We start from the raw sequence: 26,706 nt of genomic DNA on the forward strand, positions 1-26,706 counted from the left end.
GTGGCCTCATAGAATGAGTTTGGAAGTTTACCTTCCTCTGCAATTTTCTGGAAGAGTTTGAGCAGGATAGGTGTTATCTCGTCTCTAAATTTTTGGTAGCATTCAGCTGTGAAGCCATCTGGACCTGGGCTTTTGTTTGCTGGAAGATTTCTGATTATAGTTTCAATTTCTGTGCTTGTGATGGGTCTGTTAAGATTTTCTATTTCTTCCTGGTTCAGTTTTGGAAAGCTGTACTTTTCTAAGAATTTGTCCATTTCTTCCACGTTGTCCATTTTATTGGCATATAATTGCTGATAGTAGTCTCTTATGATCCTTTGTATTTCTGTGTTGTCTGTTGTGATCTCTCCATTTTCATTTCTAATGTTATTGATTTGATTTTTCTCCCTTTGTTTCTTGATGAGTCTGGCTAATGGTCTGTCAATTTTATTTATCCTCTCAAAGAACAAGCGTTTGGCTTTGTTGCTTTTTGCTATGGTCTCTGTTGTTTCTTTTGCATTTATTTCTGCCCTAATTTTTAAGATTTCGTTCCTTCTACTAACCCTGGGGTTCTTCATTTCTTCCTTTTCTAGTTGCTTTAGGTGTAGAGTTAGGTTATTTCTTTTTTACTTTTTTCTTGTTTCTTGAGGTACGCCTGTATTGCTATGAACCTTCCCCTTAGCACTGCTTTTACAGTGTCCCACAGGTTTTGGGTTGTTGTGTTTTCATTTTCATTCGTTTCTATGTATATTTTGATTTCTTTTTTGATTTCTTCTGTGATTTGTTGGTTATTCAGAAGCGTGTTGTTCAGCCTCCATGTGTTGGAATTTTTAATAGTTTTTCTCCTGTAATTGAGATCTAATCTTACTGCATTGTGATCAGAAAAGATGCTTGGAATGATTTCAATTTTTTTGAATTTACCAAGGCTAGATTTATGGCCCAGGATGTGATCTATCATGGAGAAGGTGAAATTCATTGTTTTGGGTGAAAAGTCCTATAGATATCAGTTAGGTCTAACTCTATTGTATCATTTAAAGTTTGTATTTCCTTGCTAATTTTCTGTTTAGTTGATCTATCCATAGGTGTCAGTCAATTCAGTTCAGTTCAGTTCAGTTGCTGAGTTGTGTCTGACTCTTTGCGACCCCATGAATCGCAGGACGCCAGGCCTCCCTGTCCGTCACCAACTCCTGGAGTTCACCCAGACTCACATCCATCGAGTCAGTGATGCCATCCAGCCATCTCATCCTCTGTCGTCCCCTTCTCCTCCTGCCCCCAATCCCTCCCAGCATCAGAGTCTTTTCCAATGAGTTAACTCTTCGCATGAGGTGGTCAAAGTACTGGAGGGTATTAAAGTCTCCCACTATTATTGTGTTACTGTTAATTTCCCCTTTCATACTTCTTAGCATTTCCCTTACATATTATTGTGCTCCTATGTTGGGTGCATATATGTTTATAACTGTTACATCTTCTTCTTGGATTGATCCTTTGATCATTATGTAGTGTCCTTCTTTGTCTCTTTTCACGGCCTATATTTCAAAGTCTATTTTATCTGATATGAGTATTGCTACTCCTGCTTTCTTTTGGTCTCCAAATTTGCATGAAATATCTTTTTCCAGCCCTTCACTTTTAGTCTGTACATGTCCCTTGTTTCGAGGTGGGTCTCTTGTAGACAACATATATAGGGGTCTTGCTTTTGTATCCATTCAGCCAGTCTTTGTCTTTTGGTTGGGGCATTCAACCCATTTACATTTAAGGTAATTATTGATAAATATGATCCCATTGCCATTTACTTTGTTGTTTGGGGTTTGAATTTATAAACCTTTTCTGTATTTCCTGTCTAGAGAAGATCTTTTGGCATTTGTTGAAGAGCTAATTTGGTGGTGCTGAATTCTCTCAGCTTTTGCTTGTCTGTAAAGCTTTTGATTTCTCCTTCATATGTGAATGAGATCCTTGCTAGGTACAGTAATCTGGGCTGTAGGTTTTTCTCTTTCATCATTTTAAGTACGTCCTGCCATTCCCTCCTGGCTTGAGGAGTTTCTATTGAATGACCAGCTGTTGTTATCCTTATAGGGATCCCCTTGTGAGTTATTTGTTGTTTTTCCCTTGCTGCTTTTAATATTTGTTGTGTTTGATCCTCGTTAATTTGATTAATATGTGTCTTGGGGTGTTTCGCCTTGGGTTTATCCTGTTTGGAACTCTCTGGGTTTCTTGAACTTGGGTGGCTATTTCCTTTCCCATTTTAGGGAAGTTTTTGACTATTATCTCCTCACGTATTTTCTCATGGCCTTTCTTTTTGTCTTCTTCTGGAACTCCTATGATTCAAATGTTGGGGCATTTAACATTGTCCAGAGGTCTCTGAGGTTGTCCTCATTTAATTCTTTTTTCTTTTTTCCTCTCTTTGTTTATTTCCACCATTCTATCTTCCACCTCACTTATCCTATCTTCTGCCTCAGTTATTCTACTGTTGGTTCCCTCCAGAGAGCTTTTGATCTGTTATTGCATTATTCATTATTGATTTGACTCTTTTTTATTTCTTCTAGGTCCTTGTTAAATGTTTCTTGCATCTTCTCAATCCTTGTCTCCAGACTATTTATCTGTAACTCCATTTTGTTTTCAAGATTTTGGATCATTTTTACTATCATTATTCTGAATTTTTTTTTCAGGTAGGCTCCCTATCTCTTCCTCCTCTTTTGTTTGGTTTGATGGGCTTTTATCATGTTCCTTTACCTGCTGAGTATTTCTCTGCCTTTTCATCTTGTTTAGGTTGCTGTGTTTGGGGTGGCCTTTCCGTATGCTTAAGTTTGTGGCTCCTCTTTATTGTGGAGGATCCTCCCTGTGGGTGGGGTTGGATGAGTGGCTTGTCAAGGTTTCCTGGTTAGGGAAGCTTGCATTGGTGTTCTGGTGGGTGGAGCTGGATCTCTTCTCTCTGGAGTGCAATGATGTAGTGAGTTTTGAGATGTCTATGGGTTTGGTGTGACTTTTGGCCACCTCTATTTTTGTGCTCAGGTTTATGTTCCTGGGTTGTTGGAGAATTAGCTTGGTAAGTCTTGTTCTGAAATTTGTTGGCTCTTGGGTGGAGCTTGGTTTCAGTGTAGGTATCAAGGCTTTTGGATGAGCTCTTGTCGATTAACGTTCCCTGGAGTCAGGAGTTTTCTGATGTTCTCAAGTTTTGTATTTAAGCCTCCTGCCTCTGGCTTTCAGTCTTATTCTTACAGTAGCCTCAAGACTTCTCCATCTATACAGTACTAATGATCAAAAATCTAGATTAATGGTGAAAAGATTCTCCACAGCGAGGGACACCCAGAGAGGTTCACAGAGTTACATGGAGAAGAGAAGAGGGAGGAGGGAGATAGAGGCGACCAGGAAGAGAAGAGGGGGAGTCAAAAGGAGAGAGACCAATCTAGCCTGTGATCAGTTCCCTAAGTGTTCTCCACAGCCTGGGACACCCAAAGAGATTCACAAGAGTTAAGCAGAGAAGAGAAGTGGGAGGGAGGAGATAGAGGTGACCTGGGGGAGAAAAAGGAGTCAAAAGGGGAGAGAGCACTCAAGCCACTAATCACACTCCTAAGTAAAAACGGGTACTGAAGATTGGATTCTTTAAAGTACAGAATTGATAACAAATACCAAAGAAGCAAAGATTAAAAATCTAGAGTAGAGGTTAGACTCTCAAAAATATATTAAAAAAACAAAACAAAGTCACAAAGGTTATAAAAAAATATATGAAATTTGCTTTAAAAATAGGGTCTTTTTTTTGGCAAAGTAAGAGTAGGTTTTAAAAATGAAAATTAAAGGAGTAATAAAGAACTTAAAATTTAAAAAAAAATTGTAAGTGATAATAGAAAAATATATATAGGAATTTCTCTGGAGCTGTTGAGGGCAATGTGGGGTCAGTTCTGTTCCAGCATATACTTCTTCTCAAGGTCTACAGGCCCCTTCCAATGTAGCCAATGCTGCTGCTGCTGCTGCTAAGTTGCTTCAGTTGTGTCCAACTCTGTGCGACCCCATAGACGGCAGCCCACAAGGTTCCCCCATCCCTGGGATTCTCCAGGCAAGAACACTGGAGTGGGTTCCCATTTCCTTCTCCAATGCATGAAAGTGAAAACTGAAAGTGAAGTCGATCAGTCGTGTCGGACTCTTTGCGACCCCATGGACTGCAGCCTACCAGGCTCCTCCGTCCATGGGATTTTCCAGGCAAGAGTTACTGGAGTGGGGTGCCATCGCCTTCTCCTGTAGCCAATGCTAACAGGGTTTTAATCTGTTGCACCTGTCACTTCCAAAGCGGTTCCCTCTTCTTCGTTTATTTTGGCTTCCTCTGTTTGCAAGTCTCTTCAGTATCTAACTTCTGCCTTGACACAAGGGGGCGAAGGTGGTCATTTATTTAGGCTCACTTGTTCAGTTGTGCTGCGGGGAGGGAGGAACACTGCAAACAAATATCACTGGCGTATGTGGGGAGTGCTTGCAGTGTCTGGGCCACACTGGGTTTGCCCCTGCTCACGGCGTGTGTGCTTTCCTGGTCTACACTGCTCAGGCTCCAGGTTGTTCTGCTGGAGAAATATCTAAGGCAGGCCCTGGGATGTGTGCACTTCCCAGGTATAAGCCGATCAGGTTCATGTTCTCAGGTACTCCGCAAGGGCACAGACTTGGTTGGGCCTGCGTTTTGTGCCCTTCCAAGGTCCTAGCAGCTCAGGCGACAAGGTGCTTGGTGAGCGCATTCTCCCCAGGTAGGGGTGCATCTTATCACCTCCCTGGTCCCAGCCACTCAGGAGTGCCGTCTCAGGTGTGCCGTGTGTCTCCTCTGGGGAGCTAATCTCTGTCTGAGACCCTCCTGGTGGATGTCAACCATCTAGGATCCCAGGAAGACTTGGTTAGCAACTGGGAGCCTGCTTGCAGTTTGGTAGAGGATGCCGTCTCTTGGGGCTGAGTTTGCCCCTTTCTGGCTCTGGCTGTCGCCTGCCTGCCTTCCTGCCTCCTGCGGGGGATGGGCCAGTCCGCAGCCGGCTAGCTCTCCTCTGGTATTCATTCAGTCCTTTGTTCTGTGAGTGGGTCTGGCAGTGCCTTAGGTTAGAGCTTTTCGCAGGAAAGTTCTCTCTCTCTTTCCTCTTTTTTATTTTCCTCTTTCTCTCTCTGGCTATCCCACAGTTTGGGCTGCTGTCTCACATCAGCTCCCTCAGATTGCCCTCAGGGCATTCAGGCCCGGACCTTACCCTAAGCAATGCAGCCCGGGCCTCCCTGTTAGCCCCCGCTTGCTGGTGGCAGACAGGAGCGTCTGGGCTACCTCTCCACTGGGAATTGCAGTTAGGTGTGTAATCTGTGAGTTTTATTTATTTTTTCCTCCTGGTTATGTTGTCCTCTGAGATTCCAAAACTCCCCACAGACCTGCAGGTGAGAGAGTTTACTGGTGTTTGGAAACATCTTCTCTTACAACTCTCTCCCTGGGACAGGTCTCCATCCCTAACTCTTTTGTCTCTCTTTTTATCTTTTATATTTTGTCCTACCTCCTTTCGAAGACAATGGGCTGCCTTTCTGGGTGCCTGGTGTCCTCCGCCAGCATTCAGAAGTTGTTTTGCAGTATTTGCTCAGCGTTCAAATGATCTTTCAATGAATTTGTGGGGGAGAAAGTGGTCTCCCCGTCCTATTCCTCTGCCATCTTAGGACCGCCCCCCTTCTCACACATTTTTAAAACCAAGTTACAACCACAGAACACAAACATCCCTGTTTTTCCTGCCACTATATCATGGACACTATAATCATAAAACCAGCGTGTTTTAAACGACTACACAATGTTCAACCCAGTAAATGCAGTGTGCCCTACGTCACCGTTCCCTAACCATTGGACAACATAGAAACACATGCATTTTTGGTATTAAAAGCTTAAAAAATAATTTCAAAACACCTACCTTTTCTAAGTTAAATTCTTGTATATCCACATCTTTATCAAGATGGTTTTGGTCTTTAGTTTTGGTCTGAAAAGAAAAAAATAATTATTAAGGTCATCTGTTCTTTACAGTATCCATCCTCCAAGAGAGTAGTCATGTTTTTAAAAGCTGTGAATCTGGCCCAGATGCCTAGATAACAAACAATAACATATGCTTGTGGCACAAAATTCTAATTAACAGCGAATGGAAGAAAAATGGAGAACATAAATTTAAGGTTTCAAAGTTTAAGAAAGGATTGATGAGAAACTAAGAAAAAAGAGACATGAGTAAGGGAGAGACCAATATCTGTATCTCATGCAGTGTATGTGGGAAGCTCTGCATAGTGAGGGGTTTAAAAAGGGATAACTGCCGAGCAGGAATTCTAGAGGGTAAAAAGTCATATTTAAATAATTCTCAGGACTCAGGACTTGGTGCTTTCATTGCTGTGGCCGCGGGTTCAATCTCTGGTTGAGGAAATAAGATCCCACAAGCCATGAGGGAAAGGGAGGAAGGGGGGTGGTGTGTTGGAAGGGAAGGAAAGGGAGGAAGGAAGGAAGGAAGGAAAAAAGGCATAAAGGAACAAATTTCTTTCAGGAACATCAGAAATCTAGAAATGATGGAGATGGGGATGCATAATTCCCAATAGAAAATAATGATACTGCAAATGCCATCAAGATATATGACTCTTTACATCAATATACCCCCTGGTTATGGTTACCAATCCATGGAATTAACCAGAAGTTTGAGACTTAAAGGAAACTCTCTTGTCAATCTGGCCAAGGACAGAGGTCACTATTCAACCCCAGGCCATCCTAGCCATGCAGCATCTTGAAAAGCAGTTCTGGCCTCTGGCTCCACAGGGCGGGGCCTGTGCAGAAGACAGCTGTCTTGTATGGACAGCAATGGACAGGGGAGCGGCTTGTTAAAACCCCTCTGCTGGTCACCTGCCTTAATGGAGTAGGCTCACTTTAGTTACTCTTCCCTTTTTCCTCTCTTTAACTGCACACCTTCCCAGCTTCTCATAGCCCAGCTGTTCCACAGGCATGTAGTGTCAGCTCCTGCCCTGTGAGAGGTGGCTAAGGCTAGCTGGGATCACCAGCCCCAAACTGGGCCCTACTGGGCCTGCACAGGGCCCAAGGAAGGGCCTTTCGGGGTCAGGTGCAGAAAACTCAACCCTCAGATCAAGTTGAGCACCTCAATTTTGAACACACTGAAGCCTGTAACCCAGACACACCTGCACAGAACACGGATTACCTCACCTTTCCCCCTTCCTCCAATAACCTCTCGCCATGCCTAAGATCATCGTGCTTATCCCATCAAGACCCCAACCCCCTCACTTTTGAGAGGCAGACTGAGACTTGTCCTCCCATCTCCTCACTTGGCTGCCTGGTGAATAAATCGTACATCGCAGGATCTCAGTGTCTGGCTTGTTGCATGTTGGGCAAATGGACCTGGTTCGGTAACAGATCCTTCTTCATAGTAAAAACAAACATCTGGGAAAAATTCTTGGCTAATTATTTCATGATGCTGAGTCTATTAGCATGACCCCACCACTACCTTAACTTTCGTTTCTATTTTTAGCTTTAAAACCACTTTAGCACATTAATCAGTGGTCTCCCCTGTTTTCTTTGCCCCTATCCTCACTGTGGTAGGAGGCCCTACTGTCTGCAAGCAACACTCAGTCCTCCTCTACCTCTAGGCTCACAGGAGAACTAGGCTTTGCTCCCTACCTGGAGTTAGGCATGCTGACTTGACTTGTTTTAGCCAAAGACATGAGAGCAGAAGGAACCATATCCCTTCCACAGAGAACCTTTAAGAGCCTTTATCGACTTACCTTCTTCAGCAAATGGTGGAGCCCCTATCACCCTGGGTCCCTAGATTAGGATGGTGTGGACCACGGCGTTCTGCCCTGACAATCCTGATGAACACATGCTGCTACTGCTGCTGCTGAGTCACTTCAGTCGTGTCCAACTCTGTGCGACCCCACAGACAGCAGCCCACCAGGCTCCCCCGTCCCTGGGATTCTCCAAGCAAGAACACTGGAGTGGGTTGCCATTTCCTTCTCCAATGCATGAAAGTGAAAAAATAAAGTGAAGTCACTCAGTCGTGTCTGACTCCTAGTGACCCCATGAACTGCAGCCCACCAGGCCCCTCCATCCATGGGATTTTCCAGGCAAGAGTACTGGAGTGGGTTGCCATTGCCTTCTCCAGATGAACGCATGACGTGAGAATAAAATTAACTTCTGCCTTTAAACCACTGATGTGTAAGGGACTACTTGTTACAGAACCACCATCTCACCTATGCTCACTGATAAAGCTTCCCTGTCCCACACACAAGAGAGAGAAACGTTTGGAGATTCTGAGAACTTGTATGTGAGGTTATGAAGAAGACAGCAAGCTATAAAAAGAAGCTGGGACTTCCCTGGCAGTGCAGTTGTTAAGACTTTGCCTTTCAATGCAGGGGCTGCAAGTATAATCCTTGTTCAGGGAACTAAGGAAACTAAGATCCCTTACCCTGGCCTCCAAAAACTCAAAACATAAAACAGAAGCAATATTGTAACAAATTCAATAAAAACTTTAAAACTGGTCCATGTTAAAAAAAAAAAAAAAAAAGAGGAGGAGCAGTTTGGGAGGAATGCGTGGGGTGAGGGGGGAAGGCAAGCAGGTTACCAGGCTCAGTGATCTTTCTGATGGGCTGACCAAAAGTATTTTCTCCTGCACTGGTGAGATTTTTATCTATTAGTTACACTGTCCAATCTTTGTCCAATTAGAGAAGAGCTGGGTAAATAAACACTCTCTCTTTAATATGCCAGCATTTCTGGGAATATTGAGAATTTTCTTCACGTCTTCTTGAGTGTAAATTATTATTTCGGGGGGTGGGGGGTGGTCCCAAGATGGTGGAGGAATAGGACAGGGAGACCACTTTCTCCCCAACAAATTGATCAAAAGTTCATCTGAATGCTGAGCAACTTCCACAAAACAACTTCTGAATGCTGGCAGAGGACACCAGGCACCCAGAAAGGCAGCCCATCTCTTCGAAAGGAGATAGAACAAAATATAAGAGAAAGAAAGAAAGACAAAAGAATTAGGGATGGAGACCTGTCCCTGGGGAGGAAGCTGTGAAGGAGGAGAAATTTCCAAACTGTAGGAAATCCTCTCACAGGTGGGTCTGTGGGGAGTTTTGGAAACTCAGAGGGCAACATAACTGGGAGAAAAAAAACCCCACAGAATATGCACCTAACTGCAACTGCCAGTGGGCAAGTAGCCCAGAGGCTCACATCCACCACCAGCGGCGGGGGCTGGACAGGGAGGTGCGGGCTACGTAATTGGTGCTTAGGGTAAGGACTGGGCTTGAATGGCCTGAGGACAATCTGAGGGAGCTAACGTGAGATAACTTCCCTGCAAAAGGCTATAACTTGCAGCCTGACAAAGGACACAACTCACACAACAAAGGATTGAGCAAATACCAAAGGAGAGCTGGCTGGCTTCGACCCGGCCCCTCCCCGCTGCCAGAGGCAGAGATGCAGGCGGGTGACAGCCAGAGCCGGAAGGCAAGGGGCTGCTCCATTCTCAGCCCCAGAGACCAGAATCTTCCACCAAACTGTGAGCAGGCTCCTAGTTGCTAACCACGTCTTCCTGGGATCCTGGATGGTTGACATCTGCCAGGAGGGTCGCAGCCTGAGATCTGCTCCCCAGAGGAGACACACAGCACACCCTGGAAACCAGTGGGTGGGACCGGGAAGGTGATTAAGATGCACGGCCCACCTGGGGCAGTGCGCTTGCCACGCACCCAGTTGCCTGAGCTGCTCGGACCTGGGAAGGGCACAAAACACACACCCAACCGAGTGTGTGTTCCTGTGGAGTACCCGAGAACCTGAACCTGAGCAGCTCAGACCTGGGAAGTACATGAAACACAGGGCCCGCTTTGGACAGTGCCCCTGCTGAGCAACCTGGAGCTGCAGCAGACCCACTGTGGTCCACACACTGCGAGCACTCCCCACACACGCCAGTGATATTTGTTTGCTGTGTTCCTCCCTCCCCACAACACAACTGAACAAGTGAGCCTAAATAAGTGACCACCTTCACCCCCTTGTGTCAGGGTGGAAATTAGATACTGAAGAGACTTCCAGAGGAAGCCAAAAGAAACAAAGAGGGAACCGCTCTGGAAGTGACAGGTGCAACAAATGAAAACCCTGTAGTTAATTAACACTGACTATGCGTTGGAGGGGAGAAGGCAATGGCACCCCACTCCAGTACTCTTGCCTGGGAAATCCCATGGACGGAGGAGCCTGGTAGGCTGCAGTCCATGGGGCCGCTAAGAGTCAGACACGACTGAGCGACTTCACTTTCACTTTTCACTTTCATGCATTGGAGAAGGAAATGGCAACCCACTCCAGTGTTCTTGCCTGGAGAATCCCAGGGACGGGGGAGCCTGGTGGGCTGCCGTCTATGGGGTCACACAGAGTCAGGCACGACTGACATAGCAGCAGCAGCATGCATTGGAGGGGGCCTACAGACCTTAAGAACAAGTACAAGCTGGAACAAGGAACTATCTGAAATGGAACTGACCCCACACTGCCCACAACAGCTCCAGAGAAACTCATAGGTATACTTTTACTATTATCACTTTTTAATTTTTTTTTAAATTTAAGTCCTTTATTACAACTTTAATTTTCATTAGTATAACCTACTATTACCTTGCAAAAAAAGACCCTATTTTTAAAGCAAATTTCATATATATTTTTTTATAATTTTTGTGATTGATTTTGTTTTGTATTTTTAATATTGTATTTTTGAGAGTCTAACCTCTACTCCAGATTTTTAATCTTTGCTTTTGGTATTTGTTATCAATTTTGTACCTAAATTTAAGAATCTAATGTTCAGTATTCACTTTCACTTAAGGGTGTGATTACTGGCTTGATTGCTCTCTCCCTTTTTGACTCCCCCTCTTCTCCTCCTGGTCACCTCTATCTCCCTCCTCCCTCTTCTCTTCTTCATGTAACTCTGTGAACCTCTCTGGGTGTCCCTCACTGTGAATTGTTTCACCATTAACCTAGATGTTTTATCATCTGTGCCATATGAATGGAGACATCTTGACGCTACTGTAAGAATAAGACTGAAAGCCAGAGGCAGGAGCTTATCTCCAAAACTTGAGAGCACCAGAGAACTGCTGATTCCAGGGAACATTAATAGACCAGAGCTCACCCAAAAGCCTCCAAACCTACACTGAAACCAAGCTCCACCAAAGAGCAAACAAGTTTCAGAGCAAGACATTCCATGCAAATCTCCAGCAAAGCAGGAACACAGCCCTGAGCATTAAAAGATTGGTCAACCACCTGCAAAAGAATGAAACTAGAACACTTTCTAACACCATACACAGAAATAAACTCAAAATGGATTAAAGATCTAAATCTAAGACCTGAAACTATAAAACTCCTAGACGAAAACACAGGCAAACACTCTCTGACATAAATCACAGCAAGATCCTCAATGACCCACCTCCCAGAGTAATGGAAATAAAAGCAAAAATAAACAAATGGGACCTAATTAAATTTAAAAGCTTTTGCACAATGAAGGAAACTATAAGCAAGGTGAAAAGACAGCCTTCAGAATGGGAGAAAATCACTGCAAATGAAGCAACTGACAAAGAATTAATCTCAAAAATATACAAGCAGCTCATGCAGCTCAATACCAGAAAAATAAATGACCCAATCAAAAAATGGGCCAAAGAACTAAACAGACATTTCTCCGAAGAAGACATACAGATAGCTAACAAACACATGAAAAGATGCTCAACATCACTCATGATCAGAGAAATGCAAATCAAAACCACAATGAGGTACCATCTCACGCCAGTCACAATGGCTGCCATCCAAAAGTCTACAAGCAATAAATGCTGGAGAGGGTGTGGAGAAAAGGGAACCCTCTTACACTGTTGGTAGGAATGCAAATTAGTACAGCCACTATGGAGAACAGTGTGGAGATTCCTTAAAACCTGGAAATAGAACTGCCAAATGACCCAGCAATCCCACTGCTGGGCATACACACTGAGGAAACCAGAATTGAAAGAGACACATGTACCCCAATGTTCATTGCAGCACTGTTTATAATAGCCAGGACATGGAAGGAACCTAGATGTCCATTGGCAGATGAGTGGATAAGAAAGTTGTGGTACATATACAGAAGGGAATATTACTCAGCTATTAAAAAAAGAACGCATTTGAATCAGTTCTAATGATGTGGATGAAACTGGAGCATATTATACAGAGTGAAGTAAGTCAGAAAGAGAAACGCCAATACTGTATATTAACGCAAATGTATGGAATTTAGAAAGATGGTAACGACGACCCTATATGCGAGGCAGCAAAACAGACACAGATATAAAAAACAGACTTTTGGACTCTTGGGGAGAAGGCAAGGGTGCGATGATTTGAGAGAATAGCACTGAAACATGTATATTACCATACATGAAACAGATGACCAATCCACGTTGGATGCATGAAACAGGGCACTCAAAGCCGGTGCACTGGGACAACCCAGAGGGAGGGGGTGGGGAGGGAGGTGAGAACGGGTTCAGGATGGGCAACACGTGTACACCCACGGCTGATTCATGTCAATGTATGGCAAAAACCACAATATTGTAATCAGCCTCCAATTAAAATAAATTAATTCAAAAAATTATTATTTCAACTAGATTAGTTTCTTCCTAATACCTCTCTGACTGGATCCACTAAAGAGCAGGGGACTTGGTACAGCTGAAGGGTGATGCTCAAGGTAGCCCTGGAATACTGCAGGCTTCCCAGGTGGCTCAGCAGAAAGAGAATCATCCTGCAACACAGGAGACAGAGACGACTACGGTTTGATCCCTGGGTCAGGAAAATCCCCTAGAGGAGGGCATGGCAACCCAATCCAATATTCTTGCCTGGAGAATCCCATGAACAGAAGAGCTTGGCAGGCTATAGTCCACAAGGTTGCAAAGAGTCGGACATGACTGCAGCAACTGAGCATGCACACAGGCTGGCATACTACAGAGACTATGAGGGCAGTAAGAAGCGGGGGCAATAACCGGACAGAATGTCTGTAGGGCTAATGACACTTCTGGCGCAGTGCACTCGTGTTCCTCAAGGGACAAACAGCCTAACTAACCTACACTCCTCTCACTAGTGTCGTAGTTAGGCAAACAGCTTTTAAGCCAGAAAGCCTAGGGTCAGAACTTGAGCACTTTTTTCATATCCACAACCCTTCATCTGGAATCCTAAGAAAACTCAGAAGGAAATATTGTGAATATACTGAATACTGTGTACATTTCCGTCCTTTATTTTGCCCATCTTTGCATGAAATGTTCCCTTTGTATCTCTAACTTTCTTGAAGAGATCTCTGTAATCTTTCACATTCAATGGTACACAATGGGATATTGTTTACTATTTCCAGTGGGATCTAAGACAGCAGCTCATAATTAAGCACAGTCACATTTCTGTAGCAACGCCTATAAATATTTATGTCAAATGGAACCAACAAAAGTAACTCTTAAGCCTCACATCAGTTCAGGTCAGTTTTGCTGCCAAATAAATCTGTACCAAACATACAAAAAAAAAAAAAACACCTAAACTTGTGCTTTCCAAAGCTCTAGGGTATTAGAGTTGTTTATATGGGATGGTGGGGTGACTGTTTATATGCAAGCAAATCATTAAATCTCTCTAGGCATCAATCCCCTCTGCAAAAGGAAAACAGGTCACATGAATTGTGAAGATTCAATGAAATACTGAACTAGTTAAGGAACATAAATAATCACTTTTAGTACACAGCAACCACTCAGGAAATGGGGCTTCCCTAGGGACTTAGATGGTAAAGAATCTCCTGCAATGTGGGAGACCTGGGTTCGATCCCTGGGTCATGAAGAGCCCCTGGAGAAGGGAATGACTACCCACTCCAGTATCTTGCCTGGAGAATCCCATGGACAGAGGAGCCTGGTGGGCTACAGTCATGGGACTGCAATGAGTTCGACATGACTGAGCAACAAATATACACAGTAAGCTTTCAGGAAATACTGGCAATCTTTACTCAGCAATGCATTACATGCTCAGAAGCAGTCTATGTGTACCACAGCCCATGCCATAGGATCCACGTGTTCCTTCTGATCTACGGTACACTGCTCTATTGTTTTTACTATGTCTTTCTTGTCTCTCTTCTACAGAGGCCACAGAGGAGGCTAAGGTTCATAAGATGGACCTTAAGGGTGGAGAAATAGGCTTATCAGATACAGCCCTGACAGCTGAATAATACTTGGATCATTTAAGCTACACCTGACCCTTTCTTAAGAGCATAGGAACTTTCTTCCTCACAAGCAGCCTTTCACTCATTAAAGAGTGGGCTCATCCACTCCACTCTCAAATCAGAAGTCTAGGCCACCCCATTTTGATCCTGGACCCTGCAGTAAACACCTCACCCAGTCCCCTCATGCCTCTGGCTACTGCTTTACCTATAATCCATTTACCATGCAGGGGACACAGCAATCTTTTAAAATATAAATCAGATCACTTCACGCCCCTGCTTAAATTCTTCCATGTGGTTCTCCATGCACTTTAAATCTGAAGGCCCCAAGCCTCTGGGGCCTGGTGTGTCTGGCCCCAGCCTGTCTCTCCACCAGCTCACACCTTCTCCCCACTGTCCTCCTCCTGCTAGTCTCCCAGCTCCTAGAACCTTACAGACCTCAATACAGCTCAGGACATCAGCAGAGCCATCTTCTGCCTACACTGCTCTCTTCTCTCCCATCCCTGGCACCCTTCAACACAGTGTCAGCCTAGAGTCACCTCCTCGGACACTTCCAACCACCTACTCCAATGGAGGTTCTGCCTGTTACTCTCAGGACCCTGCATCTTTCCTTCAGAGTATTTAAAACACTTTTAAAGTATATTATTAATTTATGCAGGGTTTGCCTGACTGCACTAACAAACAATATACTCCATGAAAGCCGAGGACTATTATCTTGTTTACTGTGGCATCTCCTGGGTCTGGCAAATAGTAGGTACCCAATTACTTACGGAATAAATGAATGAACAAATCAATGTAAAGGTGACCTCTGACCTACTATTTCTTATCAAATTACTTTTGTAATCAGAACTTTACAAATGGGACATGATCAGGAAGTTTACTTACAGGTCAGATATCTGGAATGGGTTAAATATACAAATGGTGGCTGCTGCTGTTGCTGCTAAGTTGCTTCAGTCGTGTCCGACTCTGTGCGACCCCATAGACGGCAGCCCACCAGGCTCCCCCGTCCCTGGGATTCTCCAGGCAAGAATACTGGACTGGGTTGCCATTTCCTTCTCCAATGCATGAAAGTGAAAAGTGAAAGTGAAGTCGCTCAGTCGTGTCAGACTCTTCTCGACCCCATGGACTACAGCCTACCAGGCTCCTCCACTCATGGGATTTTCCAGGCAAGAGTACTGGAGTGGGGTGCCATTGCCTTCTCTGACCAATGGTGGCCAAGTTCCCAGATGAGTCCATTAAAAGGGGTTCTGATCACCAACTCCAATGTAGGGAAGAAGGTTGCTTCACGTGTGGGAGCCAGTGTACAATAAAGCGTGTACTGTAGATTAGAATACACACACAGAACACACGGCTGTGTGTTCACAGCTCAGTGCAACTCCGACACTACGTACCGGAGACAACACAGATTCCACAGGCAAAGGGCTCAGTCTGACAATACCATCCCCACTTCAGACCAGCTACAAGCCCAGATTGTTACATGTAGCACATCTGACCCACCACCTACAGACTGCAAGTTCTCCTGAGCCCCTTCTTGTGTTCAACTAATTTGCTCAAGTGGCTCATGGAACTCAAAAAATCCGTTTACTTCCTAGAGCACCAGTTTATTCTAAAAGGTTGTAACTCGGGAACAGTCAGATGGAGGACATGCAGAGGGCAAGGCATGTGGGAAGCAGAGAGGACCCTGCACCCCCTCTCTGGGCCCCACTCTTGCAGCACCTCCACATGCTCACCAACCCAGAAGCTCTCCAAACCAAACCGCTCCTCTGTGGAGTTTCAAAGGTTTCCTCACACAGGCATAATTGAGTACATCTGCCCTTTCCAGCTGTGAAAAGAAGCGAAGCCGAAAGCAAAGGAGAAAGGAAAGATATAAGCATCTGAATGCAGAGTTCCAAAGAATAGCAAGGAGAGATAAGAAAGCCTTCCTCAGTGATCAATGAAAGAAATAGAGGAAAACAACAGAATGGGAAAGACTAAAGATCTCTTCAAGAAAATTAGAGATACCAAGGGAACATTTCATGCAAAGATGGGCTCAATAAAGGACAGAAATGGTATGGACCTAACAGAAGCAGAAGATATTAAGAAGAGGTGGCAAGAATACACAGAAGAACTGTACAAAAGAGAGCTTCACGACCCAGATAATCATGATGGTGTGATCACTTATCTAGAGCCAGACATCCCGGAATGTGAAGTCAAGTGGGCCTTAGAAAGCATCACTACGAACAAAGCTAGTGCAGGTGATGGAACTCCAGTTGAGCTCTTCCAAATCCTGAAAGATGATGCTGTGAAAGTACTGCACTCAATATGCCAGCAAATTTGGGAAACTCAGCAGTGGCCACAGGACTGGAAAAGGTCAGTTTTCATTCCAATCCCAAAGAAAGGCAATGCCAAAGAATGCTCAAACTACCACACAATTGCACTCATCTCACATGCTAGTAAAGTAATGTTCAAAATTCTCCAAGCCAGGCTTCAGCAATATGTGAACCATGAACTTTCAGATGTTCAAGTTGGTTTTAGAAAAGTCAGAGGAACCAGAGACCAAATGGCCAACATTTGCTGGATCATCAAAAAAGCAAGAGAGTTCCAGAAAAACATCTATTTCTGCTTTATTGACTATGCCAAAGCCTTTGACTGTGTGGATCACAATAAACTGTGGAAAATTCTGAAAGAGATGGGAATACCAGACCACCTGACCTGCCTCTTGAGAAATTTGTATGCAGGTTAGGAAGCAACAGTTAGAACTGGACATGGAACAACAGACTGGTTCCAAATAGGAAAAGGAGTACATCAAGGCTGTATATTGTCACCCTGCTTATTTAACTTATATGCAGAGTACATCATGAGAAATGCTGGGCTGGAAGAAGCATAAGCTGGAATCAAGACTGCCGGAAGAAGTATCAATCACCTCAGATATGCAGATGACACCATCCTTATGGCAGAAAGTGAAGAGGAACTAAAAAGCCTCTTGATGAAAGTGAAAGAGGAGAGTGAAAAAGTTGGCTTAAAGCTCAACATTCAGAAAACGAAGATCATGGCATCTGGTCCAAACACTTCATGGGAACAGTTCAGGAAACAGCGGAAACAGTGTCAGACTTGATTTTTGGGGCTCCAAAATCACTGCAGATGGTGACTGCAGCCATGAAATTAAAAGATACTTACTTCTTGGAAGGAAAGTTATGACCAACCTAGATAGCATTTTAAAAACCAGAGACATTATTTTGCCAACAAAGGTCCGTTAGGTCAAGGCTATGGTTTTTCCAGTAGTCATGTATGGATGCGAGAGCTGGACTGTGAAGAAAGCTGAGCGCCGAAGAATTGATGCTTTTGAACTGTGGTGTTGGAGAAGACTTGAGAGTCCCTTGGACTGCAAGGAGATCCAACCAGTCTATCCTAAAGGAGATCAGTCCTGGGTGTTCATTGGAAGTACTGATGCTAAAGCTGAAACTCCAGTACTTTGGCCACCTCATGCAAAGAGTTGACTCAGTGAAAAGACCCTGATGCTGGGAGGGATTAGGGGCAGGAGGAGAAGGGGACGACAGAGGATGAGATGGCTGGATGGCATCACCGACTTGATGGACATGAGTTTGGGTAAACTCCGGGAGTTGGTGATGGACAGGGAACCTGGCGTGCTGCGATTCATGGGGTTGTAAAGAGTCAGACACGACTGAGCAACTGAACTGACTGACTGACTGCCCTCTCCAGAGGTCAGGAGATAGGACTGAACTATCCAGTCCTCTAATCACAAGGTTGGTTCTCCTGGCAACTAGTTCCCACTCAAGGATGCTTTCCAAGTCACTTCACTAACAGAAAAGACACCTTTATTTCTCTCATCTTTGAAGAAATTCTAAGAGTTTTAGGAGTTCCATGCTAGAAACAGGGGCTATGTTTAATGTAATATTTCTTATTATAAATCACCATATCACACCCAAGAATATCTGTTTCAATACACTGTGTAGTTGGATCATTTTTGATGGCACAACCTAAATTCTGGGGAAAGGGGGTCACTTACTTGCCAGTACCTCTTGTGTTCACAAGAGTACTTCAGACAACGGACGGCAACAGGAACTCACATGGAGAATCAACTAGTGGGGGGGACCACATAAATGGAGAAATAAAAGGAAAACAGGAATAAAAAACAAACGGAATACTTCAAAGATGACCAGCTGTTCCTGTGACTGGTCAGTGGAAGCCACCATTATTTTATCATGTCTGTTTCCATGTCTGTTTGACTGTCTGATGGTGACTTGTAAGTTTTCAGAGAGCAGGAGCCACAACATGTACATTTTCCCATGTTCTGCAAACTCTTAGCATAGTATTATGTGTCCTAATTACTCCAAAGAACTGGCCTTTGCCTGGTGTGCCTTATACCCAGGATATGCCATAATGACTAGCACTATATTAATTTGCAGTTATTTATATATTGAATATCAACATTCTAAAGTCTTTTTATGGGCATATATATTTTCATTGTGTTCACATACTGTCTCCTTAGCCAGACACATTTGTATCTTCAGAAAATGAATTTTTAAAAGAAGAAAAGGGCAGAACACCAAGAAAAGCTAAAAAATTTCATCAAGATGAGGAAGTCCAAAATGTAAAACGAGGACTTCCCTGCTTGTTCAGTGGTTACGAATCCACCTGCCAACGCAGGGGACCCCGGTTCAGTCCCTGGTCCAGGAAGATCCCACACGTCGCAGGGCAACTAAGCCCGTGCACCACAACTACTGAAGCTCACGTGCTCTGCAACAGGAGAATCCATGGCAACGAGAAGCCCACACACCGCAGCTGGAGAACAGCCCCACCCACCACTGTAGAGAAAAACCCTCGCAGCAACGAAGACTCAGCACAGCCCAGAATAAACAAAGAAACGCAAAGGTCCACATCCAAAGGTAAAACGAGCTGAGGTTCCTGAGAAAAGCCAACTGCAGTGAAAAGGGGATTCTGCGGAGCAGAAAGAAAAAGGCCGCTGTACGTGTTCTATTATTAAGAGACAGGGAGATACAGACTCATTCAATGACAACTTTTTTTGTCCTAGAAAGGACAAAACAAAACTGTTTTGTTTTAAAATTAGAAAAAACATTTTTTTTTTAATTTTTAAATTTTGTTCTTAAATTAGAAAAAAAAAATTAGAAAAAACAAAATAAAACTCTATTCCAGAAGGATGAACAAGTCGATATAAGAGGAAACTAAAGACCGAGACATTCCAGAACAAAATAAAACTCTATTCCAGAAGGATGAACAAGTCGATATAAGAGGAAACTAAAGACCGAGACATTCCAGGAAACGAGGGTATCTAGGTGCTTAGTGTCAGTTAAATTCCCCAAAGGCAGTACTGTATTTCACAGCACTGTTCTCCAACCTTCTTCATATCATGGCACACACAGAAAATACTAATATTTGTCTGGCCCACTGTAGTACCCTATGGTAAAGAATACCAGTCTTTGGAAGCTCCCTGGTTGGCCAGCTTGGGAGCTCTGGCTACAAGGGCCAAAAGAATCCATTTCTTATGTGCCTGTAAGAATTCCCATTGCCCCAGTACTTGGATACTATAAGAATTGGAAAGCTGACCTAGGATCAAAGGAGATATGGCTACATCCTAGCCTGTGTTCACACGTTCATCAAGAATATGCAAGCCTAGCTGTCTTTGCAGTGGATTGAATCATGGTCTTCAAACAGATATGACCATGCACTAATGCCAGGAATCTGTGAATGTGACCTTCTCTGGAAAAAGAACCTCTGTAGCGTTATCAAGTTAAGGATTTCATGATGAGATCCATCCCAGATTTAGGGTGGCCCTACATCCAATGATGTATTAAAAAGCAGAGACATCATTTTGCCTAACAAAGGTCTGTTTAGTCAAAGCTACGTTTTTTTCCAGCGGTCATGTATTGATGTGAGAGATGGACTGTAAAGAAGGCTGAGCACCGAAAAATTGATGCTTTCAAACTGTGGTGCTGGAGAAGACTCTGGAGAGTCCCTTGGACAGCAAAGAGATCAAACCAGTCAATCTTAAAGGAAATCAACCCTGAATATTCACTGGAAGGACTGACGCTGAAGCTGAAGCTCCAATACTTGGACCACCTGATGCGAAGAGCTGATTTTTCTTGGAAAAGACTCTAATGCTCAAAAAGACTGAAGGCAAAAGAAGGAGACAGCAGAGAATGAGATGTTTAGATAGCATCACCAACTCAATGGACATGACTCTGAGCCAACTCCAAGAGATAATGGATAACAGAGGAGCCTGTCATGCTGCAGTCCACTGCGTAAAGAGCTGAACACAACTTAGCGACTGAACAATAACACATCCAATGATGGGTGTCGTTCTAAAAGAAAGGCAAGAGATTTGAGACTCAGGCACCAGGAAGAAGGCCATGTACAGACAGAGTTCAGAGTTCTGTAACTGTCAGAAGATGGAAGAAGCGAGGAAGAACTCACCCTCTGAAGAAGGGAGTAGGGCCCAGCCAACACCATAATTTGGACTTTGGGCCTCCAGAACTGTGAGAGAATTAATTTCCCTACAAGAGCCCCAAGAAACTAAGATAATCCTCTTTTTCTTTTGCTGACAGACAAAAGTTTACAGCACACGCGGAAAGCAACAGAAATGTAAACATCTGGATTTCTGCAATGACCTTGACAAAAACTTGTGAAAAAGTTTGGATAAGCAACCACACCTCTCTCGTGGACTGAATTCTGGGCCAGAGTTACAAATGCAGCCTGAGACTGCTGCTCAGCAGAATCCCTCTGCTTCCCATCAGAATGGAAGTTCCTTGAGAGAAGGGCAGTTTTGCCTGTTTTGTTCACTGCTACATCCCAGTGCCTAGAACTGTGGCAGGACAACATCAGGGTTTTCACCATATGAGCCAATTCATTACCTTTGTGTTCTCGTCTTGATCTGGCTTCTGTTTTCTTTTTTTACTTCGGCTGTGAAACTGTACCACTTCTACCAGCTCCCTGTCGTTCTTTGGGGGACAGCAGGCTGCTGCAGCTCCAGAGACTACAGGTCCTACAGGAGAACCACTGGGGGTCACAGCAGGAGCGCCCTGCAGCTCTTCCTGGAGCTCCTGGAAGAAGCTGGCAGCATTCTTCCTCTGGCCTCTGACAAGAGATTCGGGTTGGGGAGCTGGCTCTGTTGCCAAGGATGCCAGGGTCCCCGTACCTCTCTTCTTCTCTCTCTTTTTTCTGACTCTTTTCTCTTCTGTTTCATCTTCTGTCTCTCCTGTTTGTTTGAACACAAAAAGGAAAAATAAATATTTTGTGCTTCAGCTGTCACCAATATCAAATCATATGAATGCACACGTCCATATGTCACAGTTTACAAACACCCAGAAATACACACAAAGAATATATTTGTTTTTCTTCGGAGGGTCGTATTCAATATCTGCACAATTCAGAGACTCCAAAGCACTTAGTCATCTTTTCCCAAGGTAATTACATTCATGTCTTTGACTCTTAGTACAATTACCTAGTCCTTACCTTGGTCCTGACTAAAAGTGTCATCATGACAACACCCCAGGAACTGGTAATCCTAGCTGGCTCACAGTCTGTACCAAAAATGTAAGTACATCCACCACTGCTTCTTTTTAACACTCTCTAGGGTTACAGGTGGGTACCATAGTCTTCCTATTTCCTTTCATGGTTATAAACTAAAATGAATCTAAGACAACTAGCTTAATTTGAAAGGCTTTGAAAGTGAAAAAGTGAAAGCCGCTCAGTTGTGTCCGACTCTTTGTGACACCATGGACTCCTCTGTCCGTGGAATTTTCAGGCAAGAACACTGGAGTGGGCAGTCATTTCCTTCTGTAGGGGATCTTCCTGACCCAGGGATCAAATCCGGGTCTCTTGCATTGCAGGCAGATTCTTTACCATCTGAGCCACCAGGGAAGCCCAAGATCAACCTAAGACAATTGGCTAAATTTGAATCCCTTTATTTGCAACTAATATACCTCCCCTTTATTTTAACTGTTTAAACTCTGACCAGTCACCTGAAGGTTCGGACAAGAACTCTAGGCCTCACTACTGACTGACAGTATGAATATCACAGGGCTCTCTAAATATTAGCTGAGTATTTATGCTTGTTTGTATTTTCTCAGATTTTTATTCAGTAAATGTGTATCAGACTTCTTTACCACTGGACCCGACCCCAGTGGTCAGTGGTAAAGAATGCACCTTGCAATGTAGGGGACACATACTTGATACCTGCTTCTGGAAGATTCCACATGCTGTGGGGCAACTAAGCTTGTGGGCCACAATGACTGAGCCCACGAACTGCGACTACTGACGCCTGTGCGTCTAGAGCCTGTGTTCTGCAACAAGAGAAGTCCCCACAAGGAGAAGCCACAGCACCACCACTAGAGAAGAGCTCTTGCTCATGCTCACCGCAACTAGAGAAAAGCCCAGGTAGGTGCAGCATTGAAGACCCAGTGCAGCCAAAACTCAAATTTAAAATACAAACCTTTAATAAGAAAATATATGTATTTAGAGTCGATGAGAAAACCTTGGTCAAGATGTGGAGTAGAAGGATGTATGCTCATCTCCTCCTGCAAGAGTACCAAAATTGCAACTAGCTGTTGAACAATCATTGACAGGAAGATGCTGGAACTCACCAAAAAAAAAAGACACCCCATGTCCAAAGACAAAGAAGAAGCCACAGCCAGATGTAGGAGGGGTGCAAACACAATAAAACCAAAACCCATACCCGCTGGGTGGGTGACCCACAGACTGGAGAACAATAAAACCAAAGAAGTTCTCACACTGCCGTGAAGGTTCTGAACCCCACGTCAGGCTTCCCAGCCTGAGGATATAACACAAGAACTTGGAATCCCCAGGGAATCTGGCCTTGAGGGCCAGTGGGATTTGATTACAGGCCTTCCAAAGGACTGAAAGAAACAGAGACTCCAGTCTTTGGAGGTCACAAACAAAATTTTGTACATACCAAGACCCAGAGGAGAGGAGCAATGACTTCAAAGGATACTGAACCTAAAGTACCTGCTAGTGTGGGAGGGCCTCCTCGGGAGGTGCGGGTTGGCAGGGGCTCACCACAGGGACGGAGGCACTGGAAAGTCTCCCTTAGAGTAAACCCTCCTGGAGTTTGCCATTAACCCTACAGTAGAGCCCTCAGACCCCAGGGCTGGGATGCCTCAGGCCAACTACCAGGGAGGCAGTGCAACCCCACCCATCAGCAGACAATTGGATCAAAGCTTTACTGAGCAAGGCCCTGCCCATCAGAGCCAGACCTAGTCCCTCCTATCAACAAAAGCTTGAGTAAGAGACAGTTGCTCAGTTGTGTTTGACTCTTTGCAACCCCATTTTGTCATAATAAAAATGACAAATAATATACAAGGGAACTGCCATCAGGCTATAAGCTGATTTCTCAACAGAAACTCTACAAGCCAGAAGGGAATGGCATGACATATTTAAAGTGATGAAAGAGAAGGACCTACAACCAAGAATACTCTATCCAGTAAGACTCTCCTTCAGATATGATGGAGAAATTAAAAGCTTTCCAGACAAGTAAAAGTTAAGAGAATTCAGCACTATGGAACCAGCTTTACAACAAATGCTAAATGAACTTTCGGCAGGAAACACAAGAAAAGGGAAAGACCTATACAATTAAGACAATGGTGATAATATAGGAGGATATTATTATATTATATACAGTAATAAAATAATATGATCATACATATAGATCCTTCGATGTAAATGGATTAAATGCACCAACCAAAAGACACTGGGTAGGTGAAAAATGTGCATGTATGCACTTCCACTTATCACATCACTCTACTTGATCCCCCCTAAATTCTATGTAATTATTTTATATTGTTAATCATGTTCCCATTACGACTTGCAATTGTAATTATCTTTTACTTTTTGTCTGGCTATTGACTGTGAAAACTGATAAACATCTTTTACTTTGTAATTATGTAACTACTACTCACTTAACACTATTGTATCATGATTGGTCAACAGAAAAATAATAGAACTCTGTATCACCAAAACTAGGATCTAGTAGAAAAACCTGTAATCACTTTTTAAAATCCAGATGCATATCAGAATTATCTTGAATTTTTTTGAAAAATACAAATGCTCAGGTAGTTTTTTTCTTCAGAGCTCCAGATATGTTTCTAATGAGCACTCATGTTTAAAAACAATAAGACTATAGATGATCTTTTACTTTTCACCTAGTTTCACTTTTTCTATTTCATAGTCAGTGCTCCTGTTTCATTTAGTTTATGTTCTCCAATTTCTCCATTTCTTTCCTTCTAAAAAACTTTTGCATACATATGTATAATATATATATTTAAGAAAACTTGAGTTTTTGCCTAACTAAAAAAATTACATTTTGATTCCACTTGTTTGACTTAGTATAAACAGAATGCTAGATTTCTAATTAAAAAATAGATATGCACAAGCAACAAAGGTTTACTGTATAGCACATAGAACTATAGTCAATATCTTGTAATAACCTATGATGGAAAATAATTTCAAAAAATAATATGTGTATTTGTATAAATAACCTTGCTGTGCACCTGAAACATTGTAAGTCAACTATATTTCAATAAAATACACACATTAAATAAAGAGCCAACTAAACTTTGGCTTTAGGGATATAAAAACAAGTAGATACTGCCCGTGTCTTCAGAGCTCCAAGTTCCAGCCTGTGTTAATACAAACTATATTTAGGATTCTGCAGATACAGTCTTCTCTAGGACTTCTCAAGGTCAGAGACTAAGTCTCCTCTGTCTTCCAACACTTCCAAAGGCCCAGAGATACTCTGTCCACAGTACAAGTCAATACAAGTGAGGGAGGTGGAGACAGACAGTGTGGGGCTTAGAACCCAAGCTCTTCAAGTTACTAGCTGGGTGAACTTCCAAGTTTTTTAACTTCTAGTGCTTATTTCTACAATAATGCTATTTGTCTTGTAATAATAGTATCAATGACAATATCTATTTCATAGAATTGTTGTGATAATTAAATGAGTATATACATGTAAAGTATGGAGTATATGGTAAAACCGCAATGCTTTTTTAGCTATTATTTTTATTCCAAGCTATGTAATGAGCTTAGAATTTTGAGCAACTGACTCCAAAATAAAACAGCAACATCACACTACAAATTGAAGAAATGTGTTTGACCTATACGGCACTAATGCCTAATGATTTCTGGTGCATGAAGGAGTGTCATCTTCCCTGGGGCAAATTCTTCAGAGTGTGTAGAACTGGCTCCTTGCTGAAGTGCCAGGAGTTCCCAGCCTTTAATGATACGTTTCCTTTTCCGCAATCAAGATGAAGGAAGGCGAGCATAAGTCAGCCAACTCAAGGCTGAAAGGTCGTGAAAAGCTTCATGTGAAACCGTTCTCTGAAGTCACTAAAAGACTGGGTCCCAACGCGACAAGGTGCCACCAATGCCCGAGGGTCAGGCGGATCTGGGGGTGCGTGGGGGAAAGGGGCTTGCCAGAGGTCGGGAGTGAGAAAGGACGCTATTTCCAGAGCATGAGGTCCTGTGCACATCTCCTCGTTAAGTCTGAAAGCCTTAATGCTTTCGACAAGCAAGCCGGTTGGCCCCCACACTCAGGAACGAGTTGGGACATCTGATTCATAGAAAGACTCACAGACCCCGGTCGTAGGCGAGGGGAGGGTGCAGGACCCATTATCTGAACCAGGTTGTACGAGCCGAGGGGTGCTCCAGGAGCCTGAGGCCAGCCAGGTACGGGGTCCTCAAGTCGGCTCTCCACGTGGGCTCCGAGGCCCCGCACTCACCAAAGTCGTAGAGGTTCTGGAGCAAAGAGTCCAGAAGGGCCTGAGAACCGGGAGGCCCAGAGATCGCCAACCGGGTCTCCTGAGCCATCGTGAGGCCAGCGGGCCGCGGCAAGACAGGGCAGATCTTGCGGACCTCCCGCCGCTCGGCGTCCGCTTCCGGTTTCCGACGGGCTGCGCGCGCCGCAAGTCCCTGCGCGGCTTCCGTCCTGGTTAAGATGGCGGCGCCCGGGGTCCTGTGGAGCGGCCGTAGAGGGTGCTGCCGCCCTAGGCGAGGTCGGGCCGCCCCGCGCGGAAGAACCGCCCACAGCAGCACCACCACCACTGCTTAGCAAAGAATCGCAGGCCACGCCCGGGACAACAGCCGCAGCATGGATCATTCCAGTTCATCCAACTCTTGTTTCTCCGTTGGCTCCACCAGTCCCGGGGCTGTCGTGCTTCTCTACTCGGTATGCGCCCAGGGGAGCGAGGCCGGGGCGGGGCTGCGAGAGGACCCGCTTCTCTTGGTCCCGGGTTCCTCCGGGCTGCGACCCGAGGTCCGAAGGAGTGGGTCCGAGATCCCCAGAGGAGGGACTAGGTGATTGATTTGGTTTCCAGGGCGACGGTGTATCTCGGTGTGTGTGAACGTCAGTATGCTTTTAGAAGTTTGTCTTGGTGATGGTTCCTGCCCGCTTGTTCCTTCCCTTTCACTCCACCAGGCATGGGGCCTTCAGGAAGCCTCTGACACAAAAACGAGGGAGTAGAGTTGGGAATCTCCCTCTCTAGCGAGGGCGTGTCGAACTACCTTTTGGTTG

General features: G+C 44.2%; 2 protein-coding genes across 3 annotated transcripts in view; one reads left to right on the forward strand and one right to left on the reverse strand.

Annotated features, from left to right (window-relative positions):
• C28H1orf131 (chromosome 28 C1orf131 homolog) overlaps positions 1-26,005 on the reverse strand; it is a 32,779-nt gene extending 6,774 nt beyond the window's left edge. Inside the window, exons 1-3 of the mRNA XM_061404816.1 lie at positions 25,916-26,005; positions 21,032-21,375; positions 5,874-5,939 (exon numbers count right to left, since the gene is read on the reverse strand). Of these exons, the coding sequence (XP_061260800.1) occupies positions 5,874-5,939; positions 21,032-21,375; positions 25,916-26,003 (498 nt within the window). The 5' untranslated portion in view covers positions 26,004-26,005. The remainder of the gene's footprint in view (positions 1-5,873; positions 5,940-21,031; positions 21,376-25,915) is intronic.
• Positions 26,006-26,277: 272 nt separating this feature from the next.
• Positions 26,278-26,706, forward strand: part of GNPAT (glyceronephosphate O-acyltransferase) — a 40,490-nt gene continuing 40,061 nt past the window's right edge. Inside the window, exon 1 of one of the 2 annotated variants that reach the window (XM_061404813.1) lies at positions 26,278-26,361. In XM_061404813.1, the coding sequence (XP_061260797.1) occupies positions 26,284-26,361 (78 nt within the window). In that variant the 5' untranslated portion in view covers positions 26,278-26,283. The remainder of the gene's footprint in view (positions 26,362-26,706) is intronic. The other variant, XM_061404814.1, reaches the window with a different exon arrangement.

This window comes from Bos javanicus, chromosome 28, assembly GCF_032452875.1.
Source record: "Bos javanicus breed banteng chromosome 28, ARS-OSU_banteng_1.0, whole genome shotgun sequence".
Lineage (NCBI taxonomy): Eukaryota > Metazoa > Chordata > Mammalia > Artiodactyla > Bovidae > Bos > Bos javanicus.